Source organism: Nannospalax galili, unplaced genomic scaffold (genome assembly GCF_000622305.1).
Source record: "Nannospalax galili isolate Female #2095 unplaced genomic scaffold, S.galili_v1.0 scaffold286, whole genome shotgun sequence".
Classification (NCBI taxonomy): domain Eukaryota; kingdom Metazoa; phylum Chordata; class Mammalia; order Rodentia; family Spalacidae; genus Nannospalax; species Nannospalax galili.
The window spans coordinates 10,663,845-10,691,477 of record NW_008359442.1 but is presented as its reverse complement, the minus strand read 5'-3'; the positions used below and the strand labels follow the sequence as shown (position 1 = coordinate 10,691,477).

General features: G+C 47.4%; 1 protein-coding gene across 1 annotated transcript in view; it reads right to left on the bottom strand.

Annotated features, from left to right (window-relative positions):
- Nucleotides 1-8,020: 8,020 nt before the first annotated feature.
- The window catches only part of Kcnk12 (potassium two pore domain channel subfamily K member 12), a 51,521-nt gene continuing 31,908 nt past the window's right edge, over nucleotides 8,021-27,633 (bottom strand). The window contains exon 2 of the mRNA XM_008823048.1: nucleotides 8,021-9,042. Within this exon, the coding sequence (XP_008821270.1) occupies nucleotides 8,138-9,042 (905 nt within the window). The 3' untranslated portion in view covers nucleotides 8,021-8,137. The remainder of the gene's footprint in view (nucleotides 9,043-27,633) is intronic.

Here is a 27,633-nt window from a genome sequence, read left to right as displayed (position 1 = left end):
GGCAGGGTTCTAATTTAAATCTGCCTAAGGGAATTCCCTTTTTGGGTTATCTTTATTTTAGAGCCACAACCCCCATATCCAAAGCAATAGAAATTTTTCCCACTAAGGAAAAAGGAAGACTATTAACTGGGTCCAGACAATTAGATTACTGTGTTGCCATCAATACTGGAGATGGTAAGCTATGGCAGATTCCTGGATATAATGGTCAAGCTATTGCAGCTACCTGTATTTCCTGTCGAAGTATAACCTGCCCAAATGACCATTTGCCCTCTAAATGTGGCTGGATAGCTCACAGTATAGGACCTAATGAAACTCACCAATCACAAGAATTCTAATTCATAGGAGTAACTTGGTGGACTCAAATTCCAGATAATGTAAATACTACTATTGGGCCTGGAAGGCTTTGGGAGGCTCTAAGGCAAACTGAGACTTCTGCCTACCTTGGAGTAACTTCTACTTTATTGACTCTTTTATGGGACACTCAAAGGTTTTGGGTGGATTCTTTTTATCCAAATTGTACAAAAGTTATCAATCTCCAATGGCAGCAGCATTTATGGTAGACTAATCAAAATTGGCCAAATGCCAGATCCAAAAGAGACCTTACTAGGAATGTAGGTGCTGGTCTAGGAATTCTGGGACAAGCTGAATTTACTGCAAATGAAGAAAGACATTCCTTAGAGAAGGACTCACTTTCAAAACTAGGACATATAGAGGGAATGCTATTCCAAGAAGAAGGAAGAGGTTGGGAAATTCTTCTACAGGAAAATGATGTATTAGATGAATGGGTCAAAAACACGAGGCAGACTATCCAGGATTACTCCCAAACTCAGAGTTGGGAAAGAGCTTGTACTTTGACTCAACAATGTTTTTTGATAATGCTAATACAGATGGAATCTGAGGTAGCCATGGGGTAATGGCTAACACTTCTTAGTGCAGAGGCTAAGGCTAATGATCTATGGAAAAATTACGGAAAACCTCACTTATGGAAAATGATAGCAGGAGTTTGTAACTTAAGACACTGTACTTTAAGAGCCCATGTTTCCCAATTAAATGAATTTTTAAAGTATTTTGTAGTACAGTTAGCTGAGATTGGGAAAATACTAAACACTCGTATCCTGCCTATGGGAAGTAGATGGGCAGTATTACAAAATGACTCCTATTGGAGTCCCATTTCCCTCTCTGACTGTGAAATAAGAAACAAGATTTGGTTGTGCCCACAGAATATATGGAGTCCCGACTTCTCACAGGTCTGGCCTCTTGTTTCTGCCCCTGCCATAAACAATATCTGGTACATGGGAAAAGGTCGATTTTGTTGGGAAGGAATTCAAAATGATACTATACTTCTTCTGACTTCTTCTGTAATGTACATTTACTTCCCAAAACTGGAATCTGGTGTAATACCAAAATAATAGGACATGTCAAGTTATTACCCATTAATAAGGGTTATAATAATTTAGATATTGAAGATCAATCCTTTCTAGAATTAGAGCTAGCCAGCCCACATGAAGTTATAGCTATGGAATCAAACTGGCCAGAAGAAAGAGTAGAATTAGAGGATAATGAACAATTTCAAATACTCCAAACATCAAATAAAATCTTCCATGAGGAACAAATGACTGTAGACACAGGGGGAGAGCACATAATCAGTCTAGTTAGGAAATATGATGACACACGCAGAGGAGTTTTTGGTTGGTTGGGATGCTTACTTCCCTCATCTGCTACTTTCACTTTATTAGGTCAGACTATGTTCTTTTTTTTTAATTTTTATTTTATGTGTGTGTGTGTATTGCCTGCATGTAGGTAAGTGCACCCGTGTTGTGCAATGCCCATGAAGGACAGAAGAGGCTGTTGGATGCCCTGGAACTGGAGTTACAGACAGCTGTTAACTGTCATGTAGGTGCTGGAATTCGAACCCAGATCTTCTGCAAGAACAACCAGTGTTCTTAACCGCTGAGCCATCTCTCCAGCCCCAAACTATGTTCTTAATTATTTTAGTTTTAAGCATATTAATCCTATTATGTGTCACATGCAAATGTTATGTCAGATACAGAGGATGAAAGAAAAAAGTCAGATCCCGATCATGATGGCTAATAGTTTGATATGATCCAGGAGTTTCTTCCTTAATGGCTTTACCAGCTAGTTCCTTTCTCCCAAAGACTGCTTTCTTGCCTACAACTGAGCCTTGTCTACTTTACACTCTAGGAATGAGCCTTCCTAGCAACGTGGGAATGAATAATATGTGGCCCCCACATGCACAAAATTTGATGCTTGGCCAACAGGGGGAACTGTGAATAAAAGTCCCCAGGGGAAAAAAAAAAACAAACCTGGGGCTGGAGACATGGTTCAGGGGTTAAGAGCACTGACTGCTCTTGCAGAGGACCTTGGTTCAATTCCCAGCACCCACATGGTGGCTACGAACTGTCCTTAACTCCAGTTCCAGGGGAATCCGAAGCCCTCTTCTGATCTCTGCGGCATTGCACGACATGGGTGCACTCACATACATGCAGGCAATACACTCATACACATAAAAAGAAAAAAACAAACAAAAAACCCTTCTGTTTTCAAACTGGACTTCTTCCTACAAGGCTGATCAACTGATTAGAACTTCAATGAATGTGGAGAGTTTGGAATGTTGCAGGTTCAGAGCCTAATTACCATTTATTTCGGGCCATCTTTAGCCCGCTAAACAGCCATTCCTCGCTACCTCTGTTTCTGATCTAACACACTGTGACTAACAGATTAAAAAAAACCTCTTAGAATGTATTATCCTAGCAGACCAATCATAGGGCTGAGAATGTCATCAGATAGCATCTGAGACCTATAGTAAAAAAAACCCTGGATTTGCTACGACCCGCCTCCTGATTGATTTATGACTTTTCTTTGTTCTGTTACTATAAAAATGTAAGGCAACTGTTACCATGCTGGAACATGGTATTTGGGGAAACCTAAATCTGTGTTCCCAGGCCATGCGGTCATTCATATTTGGCTCTAGAATAAACCATCTCTTTATTCTTTAAGGTGAGAGCTGTTTATTTCGTCGACAGTTCCTTCTTAGACCCACAGGCTGGCTCAAAGTCCCTGGGTGGGGCCTGGCTTCAGCATCTTTTCACACTCACTTTTGGTGTGTAGTCAGGTGGCAGACCATGGACATTCAGTCCAAGTCCGGAATCTCCCAATCTTGGCCCAGTGGTGCCGGAGGAGGTCCTGCTGTTTTGTAGAGTTACTATAGGTCTCTGCTGTTTTGTAGAGTAACTCCCCAGGGCAGCTGTCACAAGTCTGCTGCGGCCTGCAGAGAAGGTGTGAGCAAGAAGCCAGGAGGATGGGCTAGGACAGACAGAAAGCAAACAGCTCAAAGGGTGGCAGGCTACATTTTATTCATTGTTAATTTAAATACCCTTCAAGTCCTCTCTTGGAGCAGAGTGCTGCTCCGAAGGAGAAACGTGTTGTTTGGAAGCGCTGCAGGCTTGCCTGCAAACTGGAGCCCCTCTTAGGAACGCAGCATAGAAAATTAGTTGAAAAACCAGGGCCAGCTTCCTGAGGAGGAGGGGCACATTGGTGCAGAAAGACCAGGGCTTCTCAGTGCACAGTGAGGATGGCTTTGCTCTGCATCCAGTGATGGCACACGAAAGGTGTCTGAGGGTGCCAGAGCTGCTCCAGGGGCAAGAGAGTCCAGGTAGGTCTGTGCTGCTGAGCCCTTGTGGGCCAGGAATGGCTCCAGTGGTTCCTTCCGGCTTTCCCACCCAGCAGGAGGAGGCTTCAAGGTTACCCAACTTTATATCCAACAGCTGCAGGAACATATAAACAAAGCCCCAGCACTCAGAAGTGCCCTGAGCTGCTGCCTGATGGGGCTTTCCAGGCGCTGCTATAGAATTGTGCTTTGTTTTCTGAGTGTAAGGGTTACAATAAGATGGACCGGCGTGGCCCACAGGTCCTGTGGTGGCTGCCTTGGTGGGCTCCTGTTGGCCTCTGTATCCTCAGAAACTTCTCTGGTCATAATGCAGAAAGAGGGGCCTGCTTGGGGGTTGGGGGTGTTAGGGACAAGAGGCTTCAGGGTCATATGAGCAGCTATTTCTTAGGGTTGGGCTTGGATGCTGGCTTCTGCGTAACACACAGACACATGCATGTTGTACATAAAAGTCCCTCAAAGTATCTGTCTGCAGGAGATCTCTAGATTTCTAGAGAATGAAACAGGAAAAGTCTTTCTTCTTTAAGTGGCCCCAACTGGGATGATTCAAGGGGGAAAGGGCTAGTAGCTGTTTGTAAGGCTGCTGTGTGTCCATGTGCATGATGGGCAAAAGTCAGGGCTCCCTAACTCTGTTCATGGACTGAGAGCCTAAGTCTTCAGATCCCACCAGGTCCAGGGCCTTGGGCTTCATTCAGAGAACACAGGGGTTGACTACATGGCTTTAGTAAGCAAGGACATGAAGGGTAGCCTTTTTACCTGCCTGTTCAATTCCATGAAGGCCTAGAGCCCAGGCCCTCGCTTCTGGCTATGTGGTCACAGCCAGAAGGCAAAGATTATGGGAATCATACCATCTTTATGAGAGCCTAAAGCCCAGTAGGACACTGTGAATGTGGGCCTTAAGCAGCTGAGCTGGAGCAAACCAGAGTTGATGGCAGCTGAGCTGCCAGCCGTAGATTAGACTAGAGACGCCCATGACCATGGAAGAGGTCTTGGCATCTGAGGACATGGAGCCCTTCTTAGGAAATGGGGCCTGAACAATGTCATTGTTTCCAAGATGACCAAAGAGCCTATTTTTGCTTTTTGGTGCTCCTACAAGCAGGAAGTCACACCACATAGGTTTAAGGCTCTACCAAGTCCCTGGAGAGCCCCAGCTTTTCAGGAACTCAGCACCAAATCCTTTGGTATGGGCAGAGAATGGTGATACACTGTACCAATGAGACTGAGACTATTGTGTGATGGGGACCAGAGAGACATGGGTAAAAATGCCACTGGATCCTGAGTTATGACTGTATTTGGAGGACTAGCATTTCTCTGAGAAGTTGTGAGAGGAAAGGAAAAGGGGGGACTTCCCTGCCCTGCCCCCCCTCAAATCATGCTTAAGCTTCCTTTAGAAGCTTGCTCAAACTGCAGCAAATTGTCTTCTTGCAAAGCCAAAGCATAGGAAAGGAAGTGAAAACAGCTAAGGCTGTGCAGCATAAGCAGTTTAGAAGAAGCAGTGGTGACAGAGGAGACTGCCAAGGAATGTATAGCACTTCTCTTCCCTGGAGGAAGAAACTGGTCCCCCAGGGAGATAGGATTCTGTGCATGCAGTGTTATGCATTGGTCAGTGGGGTGGCCTGGGTGCCTCATTATGTCCACCTAGTCATGGTGACTCAGTAGCTAGACTCAGGCCTCCTGAGTCTCAGGCTCCCTTCCCCAAGGGCAAGTTGCTATTTTGCCGGGTCCAGATGCCTCTGCCATCGGGATCTCTGCTTCCCTCTCTGGATGGCTCAGTTCCACAAGTTATTTCCCGTTGCCTAGGTGACATCTCTAATTGGATGCGTTTTAATCTGTTCCTCTTTTAAAAAGATAAGGCTGGCACTTTACTTCCAGGTACTGTCAGAGGTCCTGTACTGGGGATATGCTTCTTGGAGTATGTCCCTTCTTGGGACTGAAGCCATTATTCAGATGGTAACTCATAGGCTGGCCTGGATGGATAGTCACAGTGGTTCCAGGAAGCAGGGCTTCTGGAGGGGCCTACCCTTTAGATTTAGCAAGACAGCCTCTCCCCTGCCAGCCCTCCCTCACTGGTTTTACACTAGATTAGAGCCTATGTTTAAAGACCAAACCCAAAACCAGATTAGAAATTACCCAAAGTAGCCTAGTCATTGGGATTCCAGTTTATTTTTTGCCTTCCTGCCTTAAACTGGAAGGGGGAAGAGGAGTTTGACATTCAGGCATGACTCTTAATGTGTGTGTCTACATGTACGAGCGTGTGTGTGCATGCACACATTTGCCAAGGAGGGGGAGGTCAGAGCATCTTAGAACTGATACTGATGGTGCTTTTGTAAAACTTCCTATCAGAAGTGGTATGTATTGGGTCAACATTGTGTTATAAACTCTTGACACTTGTCCCTAGTGTTGATGTTCCTTTAGATGAAACAACAGGCTGACAGTTTTTTTTACAGCCCACAAACCCTGTCTTTTTTTTTTCTTTTCTTTTTTTTTTTTTGTCTTTTTTTGAGACAGGGTCTCCCTGTAGTTCCAGCTGGCCTGGAACTCACTATGTAGACCAGACTGGCCTTGAACTCACAGAGATCCGCCAGCCTCTGCCTCCTGTAAGCGCTGGGACTAAAGGCATGCATAAGTCTGCCCAGCAAACTCTGTCCTAAAGCCTTGGATATCTAAACTTCTTCCTGATTAAGGACCTGCTTGCTGCAGAGGGTGAGTCTAGAAGATTCTGTCCCTCACCTTGAGGATCATCCAGAGCATCACTTTGATTGCACGATTACTCCCATCCAGGATTTCTGGCAACTCCTTTTTCCCTGCCTTCTCCACCTCCAATGCAGACTTGTGCAGAGAGGAAATAAACTCACTTGATTATTTGGGAACTACACAGGATTCAGAATGGGATCTTGTTGCTCCTGACCCCCAAACACTCTATGGGTACAGGTCCTAAACGCCCTGACATGTTGTAGCTTGGCTGCTTTGGGTTCCTGGTGTTGAAGGCCTGTGTCTCCAAGGGGTACCTGGCAGAGCCTTGAATCAGAGAAGGAAATGTGGTGGCTGGGGGGCTGTGCTCTCTAGAAAGGGGATAAAAACCGAGCTGATCAACAGTAGTTAAGAAAACAATAGGGGCTGGAGAGATGGCTCAGTGGTTAAGAGCATTGGTTACTCTTATAAAGGACCCAGGTTCTGTTACCAGCACCCCAGGTTCTGTTGGCAGCTAACAACCACCCATAACTCCAGTTCCAGGGGATTCAATGCCCTCTTCTGGCCTTCATGGGTATTGCATGACATGGGTGCAGTTACATACATGCAGGCAAAAGTCATGTGTGACATAAAAAAATAAAGTTAATAAAAAATACTGTTTTTAAAAAAAGAAAACAAGCCAGGCGTGGTGGCACATGCCTGTAGTCCCAGCACTCAGGAGGCAGAGGCAGGTGGATCTCTGTGAGTTCAAGGCTAGCCTGGTCTACATAGTGAGTTCCAGGACAGCTGGGGCTACAGGGAGACCCTGCTTCAAAAAGACAAACAAAACAAAAAATAAAGAAATTAAAAAAAAAAACAATAACAAAATCTCCTAGACCTTCCTGGTTAATAACCTGACACATTCCTGCCTGTGCATGAAGCTTGTGAATTGAAAGGAGGACTGGGGGCTCTTCTCAGAGATGTCCTGACACACAGCAGGACTGAAGTCTGAAAGCTCCTCTCCTGCAGGTCCCCCTGGGTTTCCACAAGTAGAAGTTGCGAAGTGGACTAACTAAAGGCTGGGAAAGGCCAGCTAAGCCCCTCACCATTTGCAATTTCCAAGTGTGGGGGGAAAACGCCACCGTCTGTCGGTTAGTGCTGTTTCGTCTCATTGCATAATACTACAGCGTTCCCTGTGTGTAGCGGCTGTTCTATATATATACTCGGGGAGGCAACATATGGCTCTCCCCACCCCCACCTGTCAAAACTGTGACTATATCACTTCTGACGACCAGAAGGAAGCTGCTAGGCTGGGCCAGGATTCTAAAGGCTGAGGAGGTAATTCAGAGCCATGAAAAGCTGCACCATATGCTTAGAGGTTGCCAGCTGCTTATATGCATGGGGAAGGCTTTAGTGCCCGGTTGCAAAGCCCAGGAATGGCACTCTCCTTGCTGCATTATGCACTGGGTGGGGGTCTGGGGTGTCACCTTTTCTCTTCCTCGAAGGGAAATTTGTTGCGGGGACGGGGCGGGGAGTGGGGCATGGTTCTCCAAGAGGGAATTCACAAGGAACAGACAGGCTCACCTACGACCTGCCCTTGATAACAGAAGGCCTGGCCAAATAGTATTTCTTTAAAAAACTTTTTTTTGTGTGTGGTTGTTTTTGGTTTCATTTTTATTGGATAAAGATTAAGAGCGCGCCAGCTCTGAGAGGAGTTAAGCAAACCCGCCCGGCGGCGCGCAGCCAGGATACAGTCCACGGCGCAGGGGGCGGGCGGCCGCTCTACCTGGAGGTAGCGCTGGTCTCCGCCAGCCGGTTGTTCATGATGCCCAGCGCACCCACGCCCCCGGAGAAGCCGTTCTGGCGCGTGTTCACGCACACGCTGCGCGGGTAGCCGTTGGCGGTCTCCGACAGCTGCTTTTGCAGCAGCGCCAGCGACACCTTGTTGGACGCCGTGAGGTCGCGCATGGAGATGAGCTCGCCCGACAGGCGGCGTCCCTCGGCGTCGCTGTCGTGGGCCCCAGGGTCGGCGCCCAGCGCGGCCAGGCGGCGGCGCAGCCGGGAGCCCGGGGTGATGGCGTTGCGCCGGGCCAGGGGCGCGCCTGGCGCCGGGCAGCAGCGCGCGCAGCAGCGGCAGCTCAGCTTGCGCAGCATCCAGTTGAGCACCTGCTTGATGAGAATGGAGATGACGTTGAAAAGCGAGTAGATGCAGCACACGCCGAGCAGGATGAAGAGGAAGTTGCCCAGGCGGTAGAGCCCCTGGTTCCGGTAGGCGGCGTGCTGGCTGCTCACCAGGTCCCCGAAGCCGATGGTACTGAAGGTGACGAAGCAGAAGTAGAGCGAGTCCACGTAGTCCCAGCCCTCCACGCTGGTGTACATGGCCGAGGCGCAGCACGACAGCAGCACGGCGAACAGGCCGAGGATGAGCAGCACGTGGTACACCGAGGGCTTCCAGCCCGCCAGGCTGTCGGCCTCCGACAGCGCCGAGCCGCGGCGGAAGGTGGCGGGCAGCAGGCCACTGCGGCGCAGCTGGCGTTCCCGGCATGTGCGCATGATGAAGGCCAGCAGCGAGATGATGCGTTCCAGGAAAAGGTTGAAGAACAGGATGGTCCCCGCACAGCCGAACAGCCCGTAGGCGATGAGGAAGGCCTTCCCTCCCACTGTCGCTGGGGTGGTCATGCCGAAACCTGTGGAGATAACAGCCAGGATCAGCGAGAGCAGGCGCAGGTGTGTGGCAGGCGAATGCAGGTGCCAGTCGGGTGAAGGGGGACAGTGCTTGGATGTTTCCCTCCCTTGGTGGCTCCTGATCTCGGCAAATCCCAAAGCAGTGGTGAAGACAAGCCCCCCCCCCCCCCCTTTTTTTGGTCTTTTTGAGACAGGGTCTCCCTGTAGCCCCAGCTATCCTGGAATTCACTATGTAGACCAGGTTGGCCTTGAACTCACAGAGATCCGCCTGCCTCTGCCTCCCGAGTGCTGGGATTAAAGGCTTATGTCACTACACCGGGCCAACAAGCCCTTTTTAATGGATGGGGCAGATAGTCACTAGGATAGACCCAGCAGGATACACCAAGCACCAAGCAGCAACAGGTGCACACAGATGCAAGCCACTGAGATGTCCACAGTCAAGTGACACCTGTTCCCCTCAACTGAGGGTTTTTTTTTTTTTCGGTCGTCATATGAAAATTACTACTGTGTTTCCATCACCAAACAGCCTCCACTCCGGACCCAGGAGGGGCCTGTTATGCACACCTGGGCAGACAGCCTTGTTGGGCTGGAATTCCAGAAGCGCTTCTTCTAATTGGGATTGCTTACTCAGGGACCAGCAAGAGAGAATGGTCAGATAGCTCTTGTTCACTTACCAAGCTCACAGAAGGATTGTTAGGGGACCAGTTCCCCCTACTAGAGTGTGAATGTGGATCTGTCACCAGGCTTCAGAGCCTCCACTCCCCATGACCACTATCAGTTACCCTTGCTCACACTGTGGTGGAGGTTTTGTCCTATACTTAGGTGGCTCCTTGTTGCTTTGAACCCTTAAATTAAGAGATAACGTACCTAATTTGTTCAAAGCAGGATTGAAAGGAATCTTTATCACTGGATTCCTGCAGAAAGCCTGGCTGTCAGCTCGTGTGCTCATTACAAGGCAGTCCACAGCTCTGCTTCTGGCAGCTCTGCTTCTCCAGCCTTATTTCTCTGCTTGGTGCAAGCTGCAGTCTCCTTATGGGACCCAAAGTTGCCTAATGCAGGTGTGTGTGTGTGTATCTGTTGTTACTGGAAGATTCACTTGATGTTTCGAGTCCACCAGCACATTTCCACACCTGTGGTAGCAAAACTTCAGAAGGGTTCCAGTTGGCTTACCATCTTCTTAAATAGGCTAGAGAAAATATTTCTTACAATACTTGCAAAATCCTTAAACTTGTATGCTAATCATTTTTCTTAATTCCCTGGAGGAACTGTCCAAGTTGCCTGTTCATTTTATACTTAATGACTCAAGTTCAGGGAAAATTCCAATGACATTACTCTCTGAGAAAGATGGGATATATTGCTGCATTCAGAATTTGGCCACAAAAGAACTAAACAAAAAAAATAAGAACAAAATAAACAAAAGCTTAGTGGTTTACCCAGGAACTTGAAAGAAGGATTTTATAATACTTTAAAGCCAAACTTAAGCTCCATGATAAGTTGGAGGCCAGCCTAGGATACAGAAGACCCTGTCTCAAAAACCCAATAAAAAAATAAATGAAAATTTGTAAGTCTTAAATTGATAACTCAGGTGTCCAGCAATGTAACTAAATCATGGTCTATTCACTATAAGGAAATAATATACATCAAAAAGCATGAACCACATCTACTTACAATGTGATGAGTCTCAGAAAAAGAATGTTGAACAAAAAAAAGCTGTACACAAAAGGAAATAATCTGCATTATTCCTTAAAGTAAGATACAAAACCAGCCAAATGAAACTCTGATTTTTTTTTTTAAAGGGATGCATATTTGGTTAGTTGGGACTTCCTCTAGGGTGGGCAGAGGATAGTGACTTACATGCAGGTGGCCTCAAAATGTCACAGGAGTGCTAGCCCAATCTAATGTGTAGAAATGTATATTTTATGAGTTTTCTTGTACTTTCATCATAAGAAAAATTCTTTCAAAAAAATTTTATTTTTAATTATGTGTACATGTGTGTTCGTGGGTTTATGTACATGAGTGCAGTGCTGTCAGAAGCCAGAAGAGGGCTTCAAGCCTGGAGTCTACACCAGTGTACACAACACTGCTTCTACTCCTTCAGGGAAGCAAAACCCGTAGTAGAGGGAGTCCTTTGTGAATTCCTAAAGAAATGGAGAATCCTAAGCCTGGAAAATTGGTGCTTAGTCTAGTTAAGAGAATGCTGAATTGGATTTTCTTGTTCTTTAGATTTTCAGCTAAAATTGCAAAACTGAGAACAACCCACGACATGTAATTCCTCATTCTTCTTCCTCCTCCTCCTCCTCCTCCTCTTTTTTTGTTCTTTGTGGCAAGGTCTCATGTAGTTCAGGATGGCCAGAGATTTATCAGGTAGCCAAGGCTGGCCATGAACTTTGATCCTCTTGCTCCACCTCCAGAATGCTGATACTGCAGGAGTGTGATACATTAATTGCCCATTCTAAAAAGACATTCAAGCCGGACATGGTGGCACACACCTTTAATCCCAGCACTTGGGAGGCAGAGGCAGGTGGATCTCTGTGAGTTCGAGGCTGGCTTGGTCTTCATACTGAGTTCCAAGCCAGCTGGGGCTACAAGGAGACCAAAAAAATAAAAAATAATAAAAAGACATTCTAGACATACTTATGCTGGTCTTACTAAATAGGTGAAATGGATTTGACAATTAGAGCCTCCCATCTATGCCCCAGCTGTATGAAATGCTTAACTTACCCAGGTTTTGGTGGAAAATGGGCTTGAGGTAGAAGAGCCTTTGTGGAAGTGGGTATGTGCAGGAAGGTTCTCTCCACCACTCACATGCCAGGCACAGCTGTGGAGGGCTGTCAGGAGAACCTTGGGCTTTAGCAAGAGGAGAGCCAGGAAGCTCTCCCAGCTTGGGTGCAGGCTGAGCTGCAGATACAAGCACCTGAGCGCATGCTGGAGTGGAATTGTAGGGAGAATTCCAAGACAGGCAGACAGTGCCCCTGGAGTCTGAGAGACTGTGTTAGCAAGTGCTCTAGTTGAAAGGTTGATGGGGCATGCACAAAGGAAAGGGAGGAAGAGGACAGTAATGGAAAGTGTTTACTGCTAGAGTGCTATAGTTTGGGTCTTCTGAGTCACTATTCAAGGCATCCTTCTGCCTCATCTTCCCCAGAAGGTGATGTACGCTACTGTGCCTGGCTTATAGTTTGAATCTTTTGCCTGTGGGGGGGTGTTTTGGTTAATTTTTGTCAACTTGACACAAACTAGAGATAACTGATAAGAAGGAGCCTCAGTTGAGGAATTTCCTGCATTGAACTGGTCAATGGCCATGTCTGTGAGGCATTTTCTTAATTGGAAATCAATGTAGGACAGCCCAGCTCACTATGGGCAATACCATTCCTTGGCAAGTGGGCCTGGGCTGTATGAGGAGGGTAACTGAGCAAGCCAGGGGAGCAAACAAGCCAGTAAGCACTGTTCTTCCTCCTTGATCTCTGCATCAGTTCCTACCTTGAGTTCCTACCTGACTTCCCTCAAAGATGGATTGTACCTTAGAAGTGTAAGATAAAATAAACCCTTTCCTCCTCAAGTTGGTTTTAGTCAGTCTTTTGTCACAGCAACAGAAAGCAAACTAGATCTCATTTAGCACAGGTTGGCCTCAAACTTGCTGTGTATCTGAGAATGACCTTGAACTCCTAATTCTCCTGCCTTTACCTCCCAAGTGCTGGGATTGCAAGCATTTACCACCATGCCTGGCTAGTTGGGATTTTGAATGTCTCTGAAAGGCCCATAGGTTGAAGGCTTGATCCCTAGGCACTACTGGAAGTGGTGGAACCTTTGAGGTGGGGCCTTACTGGCCTTTAGGCCTCTGGGGGCATGTCCTCACAAGGGGATTGTGAGACTCTGGTCTCTTTTCATTCTCTTTTTGCTCTTTGGCCATAAGGTGAGTATTTGTTGGTTGGTGAGTGCTGGGGATTAAACTCTGAGCCTTGCCTAGCTCTGATCTACTTACCCACACCCTAGGTGAATGGTCTTGCTCCACCACACACTTCCCCCAGGATGTCCTGCTTCACCACAGGCTCCATACAATGAGCCCAGAAGATAACAATTTCAACCTCCAAAATGATGAGTCAAAATAATTGTTTTTGCTTTACAAGTTGATGATCTTGAATATTTTGTTATAGTGAGACTGCCGAGCAACATATAGGGATTGCAGCCTCAAGGTTCAAGGGTCAAGAGGAGACTGGAAGGAAGCGATCTGAAGAGACCACCCTAGAGAGCTGCTCCTGGCTTCAGAGAGCCTAGAATGAGTCTTAATCTTGAAAATGGTACTAAAAAAAAGAAAAAAAAAAAGAACAAAACAAAGCAAAAGCTATTTGGAGGCTCTGGCATTTATTTCTATAAATGCTTTTAAGGGATGCAAAAAGAAGTTCTTAAAGACAATAGATGGCGATAAAGCTGCTCTGTGTGTGGCCATTTAACAAATCAGCTGTACTGCATTTGCTCTGTGTACTGTGGCAGCCTGGCATGTATCCACTAACTGCATCTGTACAACCTGTAAGGATGCAAGCCCCACGCCACGGATGAAACCTTGGGTTACAGGCAAAGCAGTTGCTGAGGTACCACGTCTAGGAAGTCTGCTGGTATCGAGCATCCATACTGCCCAGTACATGAGCACCAAAAGGACCACTCTTAGAACACCAAATTGTAGTCCTAGTGTTTTTGTGGGAGTGGAGTGGGGAGCATTGTCCCTAAGTATCAGGACATCTGTTCCTAAGAGTCTTCTGTGGCTCTGTCCCCTGATCATGCACCACTATTCTTACTTTAACAAGGTGGACCTGCCTTCCCCTCACAGAGAAGACAAGCTGGTTATTAGATAAGAGCTGATCCAGGGCTTCGGGACAGCATTTGGAATGAGATGCTGCTTCTGGCTAACAGTCTGGCTGACCACAGGCAAGGTACTTACTTATCTATCCCTTGGGGTTTCCACAGGCCCACCCTGCTCCATGTATAAGACTTCCAAATCCCCCTCCCACATCTAGACTCCTGGTTTCTGCAAGAAATCCTCCTTTAGCATTTGGGTTTAGGTTGAGGATTTATCTTCTTGGGTGACTGAATCCCCCAAGGGAAGTGACCAGCACCAGATAAGTGACCGTGTTAATACAAGTCTCCATCCTTCTGGAACATTTATTGAGGGCTGAAGTTGGCAACGTTGTCCCTGAGATAGCATAGCTCTTTCCTCTTGTCCTACACAGAGCTGGGCCAGCACCTGTGCTGGAGTCTTCTTGTGGCCCTGGCTCAGCCTGCAGTGAGCACAACCACTTGGGCAGGTGGCAGCTGCACCCTGCAGTGATGCTGGATATGTGACTGCCTGTGCAGTCTCTGTGACCCTAGTGCAGGTGAAAGGGCAGTCTGGAGGTTCCCAGCTCAATGGGAGGTCTGGCTCCCACTTCTCTTAATGCTCCTACGGATCATAGTTCTGCTCAGGAGACAAGGCAAGGGATGGTCCCTGCCCCATCAATACAGTGGGCTCAGAGCACTGGCAGAGGCTGAGGCACTGGCCTAGCCATTGCTTTCCTGAGTAGGGTAGCAGCTTCCTCGAGCTCTGGCAGTTAGTGGGGATTCAGGTTGGAGAAGGGCCTGGAAGCCTCAGCCAGGGAGAAAGTAATCCCTCTCAACAAGAATCTCTTCTCAGCTTTGCCTTCTCCTCCCCCTAGTCACACCCTGCAGAGGCATAATCTGTCCCCAGGTTCACACCATGCCTGCTGTTTTGTTTATTCCACAATTGATCTGCCATCCCAGTCTGCAAAGAGCAGACACTTGGGGGCTTTATTATGTCACTCTGACAAAAGCTGTGACATTTGTTCCCACAGCTTGTTTGTTGCCATCTTTGCAAATGGTGCCCTGGCTGACAGGCCTTAGGAGTTCAACTCAAGGAGCCTGGGACAGAGAGGAGGAGGTCTGTACTCGTATGCATCCTGTACTCCTGGATGGCAGCCTCCTGGACACTCAACATTGATAGCTTCTTATCTAGTCCCCAGCTACCCTGTGAGGGTGGCATGACTGCCCCCAACAACACAGGCAAGGAAGTCAACAGGGAGATGGAGGTGTTTGCTGCAAGTGTGTCAGAGCTGCACTGCCCTGGGGCCTGTGTCCTGTCCACTGGGCCAGGCAGATGGGAGACTTTGGTTCATACGCTCTGGGACCTTCTCCTGCCAGGAGGTACTGCACTGTCGACTCAGGGGGCAGAGGGGGATGTCATTTATTGTCCATTGTGGCATTCTTTTGAGCTAAGAGTAGCTCTAACTGTTCCCACAAGGCGATGCAACACCCAGAGCAACTCGGGTGTATGATTACAATGCAGATTTCATGGCAGGTCCACTTCAGAAGGTCTATTTAGTGCCCAGTAATCTTTAATTATTTCCACATGAATCCAGTGTAGTACATGGACTAGATTCATTAAGATCCAATGTTAAGGGGAGCTGGATATGGTATAGAGGTTAAGAGCACTTCCAGAGGACCAGAGTTTGATCCCTAGCACTCATTTTGGGCAGTTTATAACTGCCCCTAACTCTGGATCTCAAACTCTAAGGGGTTCCATGCCCTATTCTGGCCTTCAAGGACACCCACATGCATGTACACACAAATAAAAATAAAATCTTAAAAAAAAATATTGCTGCTGGGCGTGGTGGTGCACGCCTTTAATCCCAGCACTTGGGAGGCAGAGGCAGGTGGATCTTTGTGCATTCAAGGCCAGCCTGGTCTACATAGTGAGTTCCAGGACAGCTGGGGCTACAGGGAGACCCTATCTCAAAAAGACAAAAAAAAAAATATTGCTAACAAGGTGTCTTAGAGGACTTCTTGGCTTAGTCTGCCCAGCTGCAGACAGTTTATTTGACTTTCTGTTGCAGATATACTTATCTTAAAAAATTATTCCTCGTGTGAACTAGAGCTTGAACTGTGAGTCCTATATTTTGATTTGCTAACCTTGGCAGCCCAACCCACTTGTCTGTGTGACTCATTTCTGTGAAGCCTTTTCTAATATCACTATCTAATTTAACACTGTTTTGTTTTGGGGACAGAATCTTGCTATGTGACTCAGGCTGGCCTTGAACTTGCAGCAGCTCTTCTTTTGTGGTACCAGGATTACTGTTAAGTATGAGGATTACAGGCATGTACCACTATACCCAGTTTCAGCTGACCCATTCTTCACGGCTAAGTTGGGATGAAGAGTTTCTAGTTTCTCTTTATTTTTAAAAATATTTTACTTATTTTAATTTTATATGTATGCATGCCTGCGGGTATATAAGTTCACCAGTGTTGTGCAATGCCCACAGAGGTCAGAAGAGGGCATTGGATTCCCTGGACCTGGAGTTGTGGACTGTTTTTAGCCGTCATGTAGGTGCTGGGGACCAAACCCTGGTCTTCTGCAAGAGCAACCTGTGCTCTTAACCGCTGAGTCATCCCTCCAGCCCCAAAGAGTTTCTCTTTAATCCACAAGAATCCCAAGGCTCATACAAGGCTGGTCTGGTCTGAGGCCAGCCATCTCTCTGGCTTTCCAGTGCCTTCTGTCTGAACAGAGAAGAGAGGGAAACATGGGGTAGGCTGTGGAGTGAAGGAGCTGTACTGTTGCTGGAGCACAGACCAAACTCAGAAAGAGAAAAGGAGGCTCTTGGCCACACTCCATGGAAAAGGACTGGTGTGATGGCTAATTTGATTGTCAACTTGGCACACCTGGGTAGAGGAATTTCCTCCTTTGGACTGACCTGTAGCCATGTCTATGAGGCATTTTCTGGATTGCTAATTGATGTAGGAGTGACCTGTGTGTAGTGCCATCCCCAGGCAGGTGAGCCTGGGCCATGTAGGAAAGGTAGCTGGGCAAGCCAGAGGGTAGCAAACTGGTAAGTAGCATTTCTCCATTGGTTTCTATGGTAAGCTCCTGCCTCGAGTTCTGCCTTGGCTCTCCTCCATGATGGACTATAACTTGAAAGATGAAAGAAACCCTTTCTCTCTCTCCAAGTTGCTTTTGGTCATGGTGTTTATCCCAGCAACAGGAAAAGCAAACTAGGACAACTTGTCACTTAAGAAGGATTGGGTCAGAGACTTCCCTGGTCCACAAGCAGTAGACCTGGTACTTTAGGAGTGCAACATGCCAGCTCACTCAGTGTCACTCCCTGGAGGGCAGGGGACCACTGAGCACCCTGGTAAGCCTGAGCCTTTTGGGAGAGTGAGTGCTAAAAGGAGGGCAGGGAGAGCATTGATGGAGAGAAGGAACTGCGGAGGCAGAAAACAGCTGACCTCCCCTAGTCCTCACTATCCCAGGCATGGAGCCAAATGCTTCATGCTTATCAGTTTAATCCTTGCCACAATTCTGGGGCATCAGGCTTCATTTATTCTAACTTGCAACCTCCCTTGATCCCCTACATTTTAACATGTCTTAAATCATGATGCGTCTTACAATCAATAATTCTGACATAGTTTACCTGGCAACATTTTAAATTTTTCATACACACACTGTTGGGAGTATTCATAATGAATAATGCCTTAGATTGAATGGACTGAAGGGGGAATTGCTATTATTCCCATTTGTGAGACTCTTAAATAGAGTCAATTCAATAGCTACAGATGTTGAGGTTAGTAACTTGCCCCAAGATCATGGAGCAAGTGATAGTTGGTGGTTTTGACTAGAAGAAAGAGCTTGCAATAAGACAATAGAAAGAGGAAAAAAATTTAAGAATTTGGAAGACAGGGAAGGCTTTGCCAGTGCATCAGCTCTCAACTCTAGTTACATAGCATCACCTGGGAAATGCAATACAGTCCTAGTCCCCAGGTGCATCTACAGCAGCTCCTCCTGAGGTCCTCCTGCTGGAGTGACTGGGAAAGGCCTGTGGAGGAAGGGGGGTGTGCTCAGTCTTGAAGACAGGTGTGATTTCAAGAGTGTAGGAGCCGAGCTTTAGGACTGAGAAAGATATGCCCTGCCCTGGAGATCTGGTGCATGAGGTCTGGGGCACAGCCTCAGTATGAGGCTGGGTTGGAGCAAGTGAGATTATGGAAGAAGGAAAAGGAAACAAAAGGGAAGCCTCTATCTACCTCACAGCTGTGTGGAAATGAGTGCCATCAGGCACTGCTTTCTAGGAACTGCTTTCTAGGAATTGGAATGTTCTGGAAACCTCAGAAGAGAAAGGAAACTTCCATTTCTGAGGTTCGAGCTGCTGAGGTCAGGGGCTATGGTGGTAGGCCTGCTGCTTCTGTCTGCTAATGGGGCCATATGGACACATTACTTCTCTTTACCCCTCTGCTTCTCCTTCACAGACACCCAGTGCTAACCTCTCAATGTGGTTGTGAGGACTGAATGAGGACATTGTTTCTATAGTGCCTAGGACAAGGGAGGTAGTCTCAAAACACCAGCCTTATTGGAAACACTTAGGGCCAGGCATAGCCATTTATCACAGCTGAAGGGCCTCATGGCAAGTGTGCAAGAAGAGTGTGGCTTGAAATGCCAGATAGGGGCTAGTGAGGTGGCTCAGGGGCTAAGAACACTGGCTGCTCTTGCATAGGAACAGGGCTCAGTTCCTAGTACCCACATGGCAGTTAAGAGTCTGTGACTCCAGTTCCATGGGATCTGATGCTCTCTTCTGGCCTCTACAGGCATTGCATAACAAGGGTGCACTAACATACATGTAGGCAGAACATTCATACACATAACGAAAAACCTGACCTCTCAAGATAGGCCCACTAGTGAAATAGTGGCACAAATATTATGGGAGTAACCAACTCACTCTTTAATTGGCTTTAAGGTCTGCTTCCTAGGATGATGCCCATACATGACATTGATGTCAGGCTTAGGAACCTGAGACTAGACAGGGCATAGGACATAGGGGAGAACTGAATACTAGTTTTCTACTAAATAGTTATGGTACTAAACTGACTCCTAATGACTTATTGTCATACCCATAGATTAATGCATCTCTCAATTCACACCAGAGAACTTCCCTTATGTAACAGAAGGTGATTAACCCAGAAACCCACAGCTGGCCAATGTTCACAGAACAAGAGGCTGCAGAGCACTTATACCTGAATAGGACACCTACATCAAAATTTTGCCCCCCAAAGCTGCTCAGGGATCTTTGTGATTGGGGGGGGGGGGCGTGTTGTAAGAGCCAGAGGGGCTGGATGACCACAAGGAAACAAGAGTTCTCCAGACAGCTGGTCAGTTACTCATATGAACTCACAGCAATGGTGACAGCATGCACAAGTCCCATGCAAGCTCAAATCATAAAAAAATCCCAGCATAGACATGAAGTGGGTAAGAAACTCCAACCCAACCTAAGGAAACTGGCAACAGATGGCTGCTGGGAGGGGCAGAGACAGTCTCTTTAAAGGATGAGGCTCTTGGTAGGTTAACGAAGCGCCAGTGGATGGACTCACACTGAAGGACATTTGGAGACACTAGACTCTGTAGGCCTTATTAGACATACATAATAGAATATATTAAATTGAGCAAGGGGCAATATAAGGGGAGGTGGGAATAGGGGAGGAGATCTAAATACCATCAAGTTGTATGAAAGTAGCAAAAACTCAATTAAAAATGAAAAACAAGCTGGAGAGATGGCTCAGCAGTTAAGAGCACTGGCTGCTTTTGCAGAGGACCCAGGTTCAGTTCCCAGCACCCACATGACAGCTAACAACCATCCAAGGGATCTGACACCTTCTTCTGACCTCCGGCACTGCACGACATGGGTGCACTTACACACGTGCAGGCAATACGCTCATACAGATAAAATAAAATTAAATAAATGAGGGGAAAAAAACCCAACAAAAACAAACTAAATCACCAGGTAGGACTCAAGGACAGGAAAAGCCGCTGCATGTGATCACAAGCCTGTCTCTATCACTGACTTGCATCATTTCCCTTCAGTGGCCCCAGTTTTTCCATCTTGGGGCTCATTCTCATTTCCTGGTTGGGTCTCTGTGTTGGCTAGAAGGTCCAGTTAGAGGTAAGCATCATCTTTGCCAATCCCAAAATTGCATGTGTATTATTTAAAAATGGGGCTGGTGGGGGGAGGGTTGGGAGAGTTGGGGGAGCTGAGCCTGTGGCCTTCTGAATTTATTGGTGCTTTGTTGTTGTTCTAATTTGAAGACCAGGAGTGTTGGTTTCCATCCCTTGCTCTGAGAGCAGGACTGGGCATCCATCTCACCTCACTGCTCAGTGATTCTGGATATAGAGGCACCAGCCAGACAGACCCGTGGCAAAAGTACACCATCTCATCTACCTGCCTGCCTGGTTTGTCTTTTGGGGGGCCTCTGGGATGATTTTCTTTGTGTAATAGCATCAGGCTGGGAACTGGGGGAGGCTGAGGAGACAGGAGGGCTAGGAGAGCAGGACTGAATCCAGTATGCAGACCAGTGCTTTTTCTTCCTTGGTGATGAGGTTGGAACCCAAGGCCTTGCACACACTTGCCATGTGCACATGCAGAGCAAGTGCCCTACTGCTGAGCCACATCTCAGCCCCTAGGCCAGTGCTTTTCAACATGAGAAAGGTTTTGATAAGCTATGAGCAAAGAGAAGTGCGTCCCTTGAAGCTCTGTGCCCTGGTATAGCTTTCTTGCTGGGCAACCCCTACTCTGCACCTCTTTGCTGAGATTAAGCTCTTTTCTCCTCACCAGAAATCATTCAACAAAATGAGTTATTAAAAGCTGGTTAACTACTCCTGCCTCTGGGTAGCTCCAGCTTAACATCCTCTCCTGGGGAGCAGCTGTCAAGCACAGGGGCTCCGAGCTGGCGGGAAGATGATTCATTTACATAGAGCCAGGCTCCATCCTGCCCCCAGCTCTGTCCCTATCTTTCTGATGACTAATCCCCTTCAGGGATGAGATCACAGCTCTTCCTGCTCCACACCAAAAGATCAGAACCCTAGCCTCAACCCAAGACTTTGGGAGGAGACAGAATCCAAGACCTAGGAAGGCTTGGCTGAGGCAGGAGCCTGGCCAACAGGAGCCCTGGGTCAGCAGCAGTACAGAAGCCCCACTGGCTGCCCAACCCTGCTCCTTGCTCTTCCCACTCCAGGGTGCCCATAGAGGTCTAGTGGGGCTCCAGTGATGCCTGGGAAGAGCCAGAGATCAGGTTACCTCTCAGAGTGAGACAGATGGGAGAATGCAGACCCTCCAAACCCTGACTGCATCATCAGTAAATGTCAGTTCAATCACAGAGGGCCAGGTTTTTAGAGAACACTGTGATTCTGGAAAGCAAATCCCACTCATAGTGAAAGGTTTGATTCTCTCAGTTGGGTCTTTGCATAACTGGGAGAAGCACTCCCTGCCCGCCCATGCAGACCCAGACTGCCTTTGAGGGCCTCTGTGCCAGGCTGAAGAGGCACAACACGTAGGGAGGCCCAAGAGGCCAGCTGCCAAGCCCCTGGGGATAACATGCCAATGCAAAGAGGCTGGCCCTGGTTTCTCTGAGATGTTCCACATTTGCCCCCATCCCCTTGCCTCTTCCCGCATAAGGCAGCCTATTTGCTGCTCCAGAGGAGTAATAAGACAATGAAAATAGACCCACAGTTAAAGCTGTGGTCAGAGAATGACATGCCCCATCCAGGGGCAGGTAGACAGGCCAAGGTGACTATCAAAGTTAACGGGGTGCCTTAGCATAAGAGGTTCCATTATGGCCTAGCTGGGGTCAGCAGGGGCAAGACTGTCACTGCTGGGCTGAGGACCTAGGCTGGGCTGGTTCTAACTGCATTGTGTTCTCAACTACTACAGCTAGGGAGGCTAATGGCTAGTGTACAGGAAGTGATCAGTGGAGGGAACTGGACTTGTGGAGGCCCTACCCAAGGCCCAGCACCCTGCTGGGACTTACAGAGATGGAGTCTCTAGAGTCTTTACACAGGCTTAGGGCAGGAACAGGTATGAAAGAACAAGAGCAGAGCACAGGGCACTGACCTGACACCCAAAGCATTTTCCACTTTCCTCTGGAGGCTCAGCTCAGCCTTCAGGTCAGAGGATGCAACTGTGGTTTTGCTCTGAAATACACACCCAGTCATACCATGCAGAAGACAGGCTGATGAGCCTGCCCTGTGCTTGTGGCATATTTGTCTCCTGTGTGATAGAAGGAGATTGGGGGCTGAAGTTCAGAGCTGCTAATGACCTTGGCCAAGATCATAAAATAGGGTACCGAGAATGCAACTCAGGTCTTCCCAGTATCAAATCTGTATTCCTTTTCCTTCACTGACTTGCCTTTGCCTGCTCCCTGTGAACAGAGATAGCCTGGGAACACTGTGTCTTCTTTTGGTTCATTCTGCGCCCTGCCCAGCATGGGTGTCACTGAACAGAGCCCTTGGGTGTCACTCTCCTGTTCCAGCTGCCTGAGCTCACATGCCTTCCACAATCAGGGGTGACTGGCTTTCTGCACTCTTCTCATTGTGAATCATTCATCACCTAGCAGCACTCTCCTTTTTCTTAAAAAAATTATTTGCTGGGCATGGTGGCACAAGCCTACCATCCCAGCACTCTGGAGTCAGAGACAGGCGAATCTCTATGAGTTCAAAGCCAGCCTGGTCTACGTAGCAAATTCTAGGCCAGCCAGGGCTACATAGTGATTTATTTATGGAGGGGTCTGTGTAGTGGTTAGAAGATGACTTGCAGTCAGTTCTCTCCCACCATGTTGGCACCAGGGATTGAACTTAGATTGTCAGGCTTGGCAGCAAGCACCTTTACCTGCAGAACCATCTCACCAGTCCACACGGCAGCAGTGCTTTCTGCTCTTAGGCATTTAGTCATGTGTGGCTTGTGACTGTTCCTGCCCTGTTATTGACTATTGTCCAGAAGTATTATTTAGCCCTTTGTGTTTTTCTATACTCTATGGCCAGTTAGGATACATTTGTCTCCCAGTTTCCTTTCACCCTGAGGAAATAGCATTGAAGTTCCTTCTAGGACTCTGTTTCAATTGTCAGCTGATGTTCCAGAATTATGGCTTCCCTCTTGGGTGGAGTTTCATTCCTTTGATTTTTATTTGTTGGTCTTTTTGAGACAGGGTCACCCTGTAGTCCCAGCTGGGCTGGAACTCACTGAGACCAGGCTGGCCTGCAACTCACAAAGGTCACCCTGCCTCTGCCCCCTGAGTACTAGGATTAAAGGCTTTTGCCACCACGCCCAGCCCTTTGATGGGTTTTTGAAGCACCTCTCAGTCTTTTGGCCAAAGTCAAGTTTACTATGTTTTTGAGACATGGAGGCTGAGAAGGAGTACTGTGATGAATAATGTTGTTAGTGTCCCACAGCCAAAGACACCAGGAACGTACCTGTGGTCGAACAAAATTGGGTTTGCAGGTTCACTGTGACAGGGCTCACTGTGCACCATGGAGAGCATCTCTGTGAGGAGGCATCTATCAGAAAGGGCTAATTCTGCAACCTGGGCTTGACTTAGAAGACTAGGTAGAAGGTTCAGGGCAGCAGGCTTTGTATTGGATTGGATGCTGATTGAATCTGATGGGCAACTGGATCACTCTTAGCTGGCAGGTGGGAGCCATAGAGCACTGCCAGTTGCCCCTATGAACTAGATGGGGGACACTTGGTGGTCTTTGTGGTTTGGGATGTTTTTCTTTTCTTTTTTTTTTTTTTGAAAAAATTGTTTCTTCTTAAACTTTTTATGTATATGAGTGTTTTTCTTGCATGTATGCAAGTGCACCATATGCATGCAGTGCCTGTGAAGGCCAGCAGAGGGTATCGGATCCCCTGGAACTGGAGGTCCAGATGGTTGTTAGCTGCCTTGCTGGGAACTGAACCCAAGTCCTCTGAAAGAGCAGGCAGTGCTTTTAACCACTGAGCCATCTCTCTAGCCCTTCTGTGTGCTTTTATAAATATGCCCCATCCCTGGATACAAATGCAGCAGTTCCTGCTGTTGCAATGGTGGGCATGGAACCTAGGGTCTTGCACATACTAGGCAAGTGTTCTACCACTGAGCTACGTCCCCATGGTTCCTACTTTTAAAATCATAGCTTCACTTCTAGCATTGCTACTCTTTAACATTTATAAGCAAAAATGAATAAAATATAAGGTCCTTGTCCTACAGAGTACCTGGGTTTGGTTCCTAGCACCCACATGGCCACTAACAACCATTTGTAACTCCAGTTCTAGGGGGTCTGACGCCTTCTTCTGTCTTCTGTGGGTATTGCACACCACGGGCATACTCACACACATTCAGGCAATGCACTCATACATATAAAATAAAAATAATAATTAAAAGATTTTGAAAGAGAACAACCCTCCCCCAATGTGTGTGTGGGGGGCTGGAGGTCAGCCTTGGGTGTCATTCCTCAGGAGTCATCCACCTTGTTTTTGAGATAGGTTTCTAATTGGGATTTGGGGCTAGCAGATTCCCAATGAGCTCCAAGGATCCTCCTGTGTCTGTCTTTCCAGTGCTGGCATTATAGGCACATACCATCATGCCTGACTTTTTCCATGGCTGCTGAGATCTAACTTAGATCCTCATGCTTGCATGGTGAGCACTTTGCAAACTGAAGCATCTCCACAGGCCACCATATTGAATAGCTCTGGACTGTGTAGAGCAACTCTTTCTCTTTTATATGATTTAGTCACCACTATAACCCAGTAAAGACAATGTCATTATTGTCCCCATTTGGCAGAAGAGGAAACTGAATCCATGGGAAATAACACAGCTTCCAGGACACCTAACTTCCTCAAGTGTGGACCGGCATTTTTCTCCTCCCTCTTGAGCCCAGATCTTTCTGACTGTAACAGGGAACTAATGGCAGGAATAGCAGTTAAGGTTTAGAGGCTCTCAATCAAGGCTTATCTATTAAAAAAAATTTTTTTTGATCTTTTTGAAACAGGGTCTCCCTGTAGCCCCAGCTGTCCTGGAACTCGCTATGTAGACCAGGCTGGCCTTGAACTCACAGAGATCCGCCTGCCTCTGCCTCCCAAGTGCTGGGATTAAAGGCGTGCACCACCACGCCCGGCTTGTTAAAATTTTTGAATGGATCCTGTCTCAATTGCTGTGTTGAAGATAACTGCAGGGGCTGGAGTGTGTGTGTATGGGGTATCTAGCTCCAAGGGTGTAGGTATAAAAAGCAGAGAGAGAGAGAGAGAGAGAGAGAGAGAGAGAGATTGAGAGAGAGAGATCGATCGATTGATCCAGACCAAGGCAGTAGCCTGGAGGAGCTAAAAAAGCCAAAGCAAGGCCAAGAGAGAATGAACTCAAAAAGTCAAGAGGAGGCAGGCAGATGAGAGAGAAAGAGTGAGCTGGCTGTGGTGTGATCTCAGCACCTGGAAGCTAGAGGAAAAAGAATCAAGAATTCAAGGTCATCCTCTGCTATATGACATCCTATCTCAAAAAACCAAACCAGACTGGGGTGGCACACACCTTTAATTCCAACTTGTCAGGCAGAAGCAGGTGGAGTTGTGAGTTTGAGGCCAGCCTGACCTACATAGAGAGTTCCAGGCCAGCCAGGGCTATAGTGAGACCCTGTCTCCAAAAAACTAAAAAGGGGCTGGATAGAGCACTGGCTGCTCCAGCAGAGGACTCGGGTTTGGTTTCCAGCACCTCCATGACAGCTAACAACCATTGTTCCATGAGGATCCGATGCTGTCTTCTGGACTCTGTGAGCTTTACACATGCATGGATGCACTTACATACATGTAGGCAAAACACTCTTACACATAAAATAAACCAATAAAAAAAATTTAAAAACAAAAATAAAAAAACCACCAGCCCCCAAAAACCTCAATAGCCAAACCAAATCCAAACAAAACAAAACAAAAAAGCTAAAACAAAAACAACAGAAAAGTTGGATGGAAACCTCATAATTCCCCTGGGATTAGCAGCTGGGAGGCAGCCTGCTCTGGGCATGAGAGAAGGGGGCATGGCCTCCTGATGCCAGACTGCACAGGCCTTGCCTCAGAAGGTGCTGAATGGACACAGGTAGGGGGTGTCTCTGAAGCACTTCCTGGGGAGACTGGAGGACACCCCCACATTGGAAATACTTCACTTGCTTTGCCTCTGGGAGGTAGAAGATGTTGTCTGGGCATCAGGACACAGTAGTCCAAACAGAGGCTCCAGAGTCAGAGGTCTGGGTTTAGTCAGCTGCCACTACTTGCTGGGGACCTTACCTTCAGCAAGTCACATGCTATGCTTCAGTTTCCTTATCTATCAGATGGAGGCAGGTTGCAAGGATCAGACAAAGAATCCATGTACTTAGGAGAGTGGACATTAAATCAATACGGCTCATCAGCCCATTAATGAGGTTGAGAACCTGCCAAAGGCGAGGCGGGGAGGGGCTGGCCACACTGTGGACCCTCAGCTTGCAGAAGATACAAACAATGGGGGAGGGTGCCATTTCTGTGGCTCACCATGTGCTTACCTGTTACTAGCTTTCTTAACCATGCCAGCCATGAGATGAGATTGGTGTGCCAAGGTACTTATTATCTGATGGGACGAAAGGACCACCAGCTCCCCAGTTTGCATCTCTGGGACAGCAAAGTGTCCTCCCCCCAACACACACCTCTGGTGGGGACTCCAAATGCCATCTTAAAAAATATTTATTTTTAATATTTTAAAATTTTATGTCTATGTGTGTCTCCCTGTGGGTATAAGTACATGAGTCCAGGTGCCCGTGGAGTTCAGAAGAGGGTGTTGGATCTCCTGATGCTAGAGAGAACTGGCCTAGGGTCCTCTGTAAGAGGAGTATACCCTCTTAACTGCTGAGCCATCTGTCTCTCCAGCCCCTTCAAATGCCATCTCTATGTTCAGATGGTGTGATGGTCAGTTTGACTGTCAATTTGATACAATGTAGAATCACCTGGGTAGGGAGTGTCAGTGAGTGATGGGCTAGATCAGGTTGGCCTGCAGGAGATTGCCTTGATTCCATTCATTTATGTGGTGCACCATTCCTTAGGTAGGGGGTGCTGGACTGTTTAAGAAGTGAAGGGCCTGAGAATTCATCTCTCTCTGCTCTGGACTGTGGATGTGACTAGTTGCTTTGGCCTCCTGCCTTGACCTCCCTGTAATGATGGACTACAACCTGGAATTGAAGGCCAAAATAAACATTTTCTTCCTTAAAGTTGCTATTGTCAAGATATTTTATCACAGCAACAGGAAACAAAATTAATACAGATGGGAAATCAGAAAATAGCAACTGTGGACCACAGTGTGCTTGCTTCCCACAGAACTGCCTTTTCTATGATTTAATGCTAGCTCTCTGCCTTCATAAAGGAATAGGAGAGACATTCATTTCAAGTCCATTTCTGTCTTGTGCAAAACCAGAGGAAAAACACTGCTGCCCGTGCCCTTGTTTAGAGAGCCTTGAGATCCCCCCTTCAGTACTCAGGGTGCTTGTTCATTAGGGACCCCTGAGCTCACTGTTCCCAGCATGACACTTCCCATTGGAAGTTCAGAACAAAGTAACAATGGAGGGATTGCTGTCATGCTGGGTCTCAGACTTGATCTGTCTCTCATGTCTTTTCACTGTTTCTTAGCTTCTTCATCCTCCCCCTGCCTCATTTTCTTCCTCTAGTCCCTAGGAGATGCTGAGCACTGTGACGAGCAGGGGCTGTGCTGGAACTCGGCCGTGACCTCTTAGAGCTTGTCAGTTCATTCCAGCTCTGTCACATGGA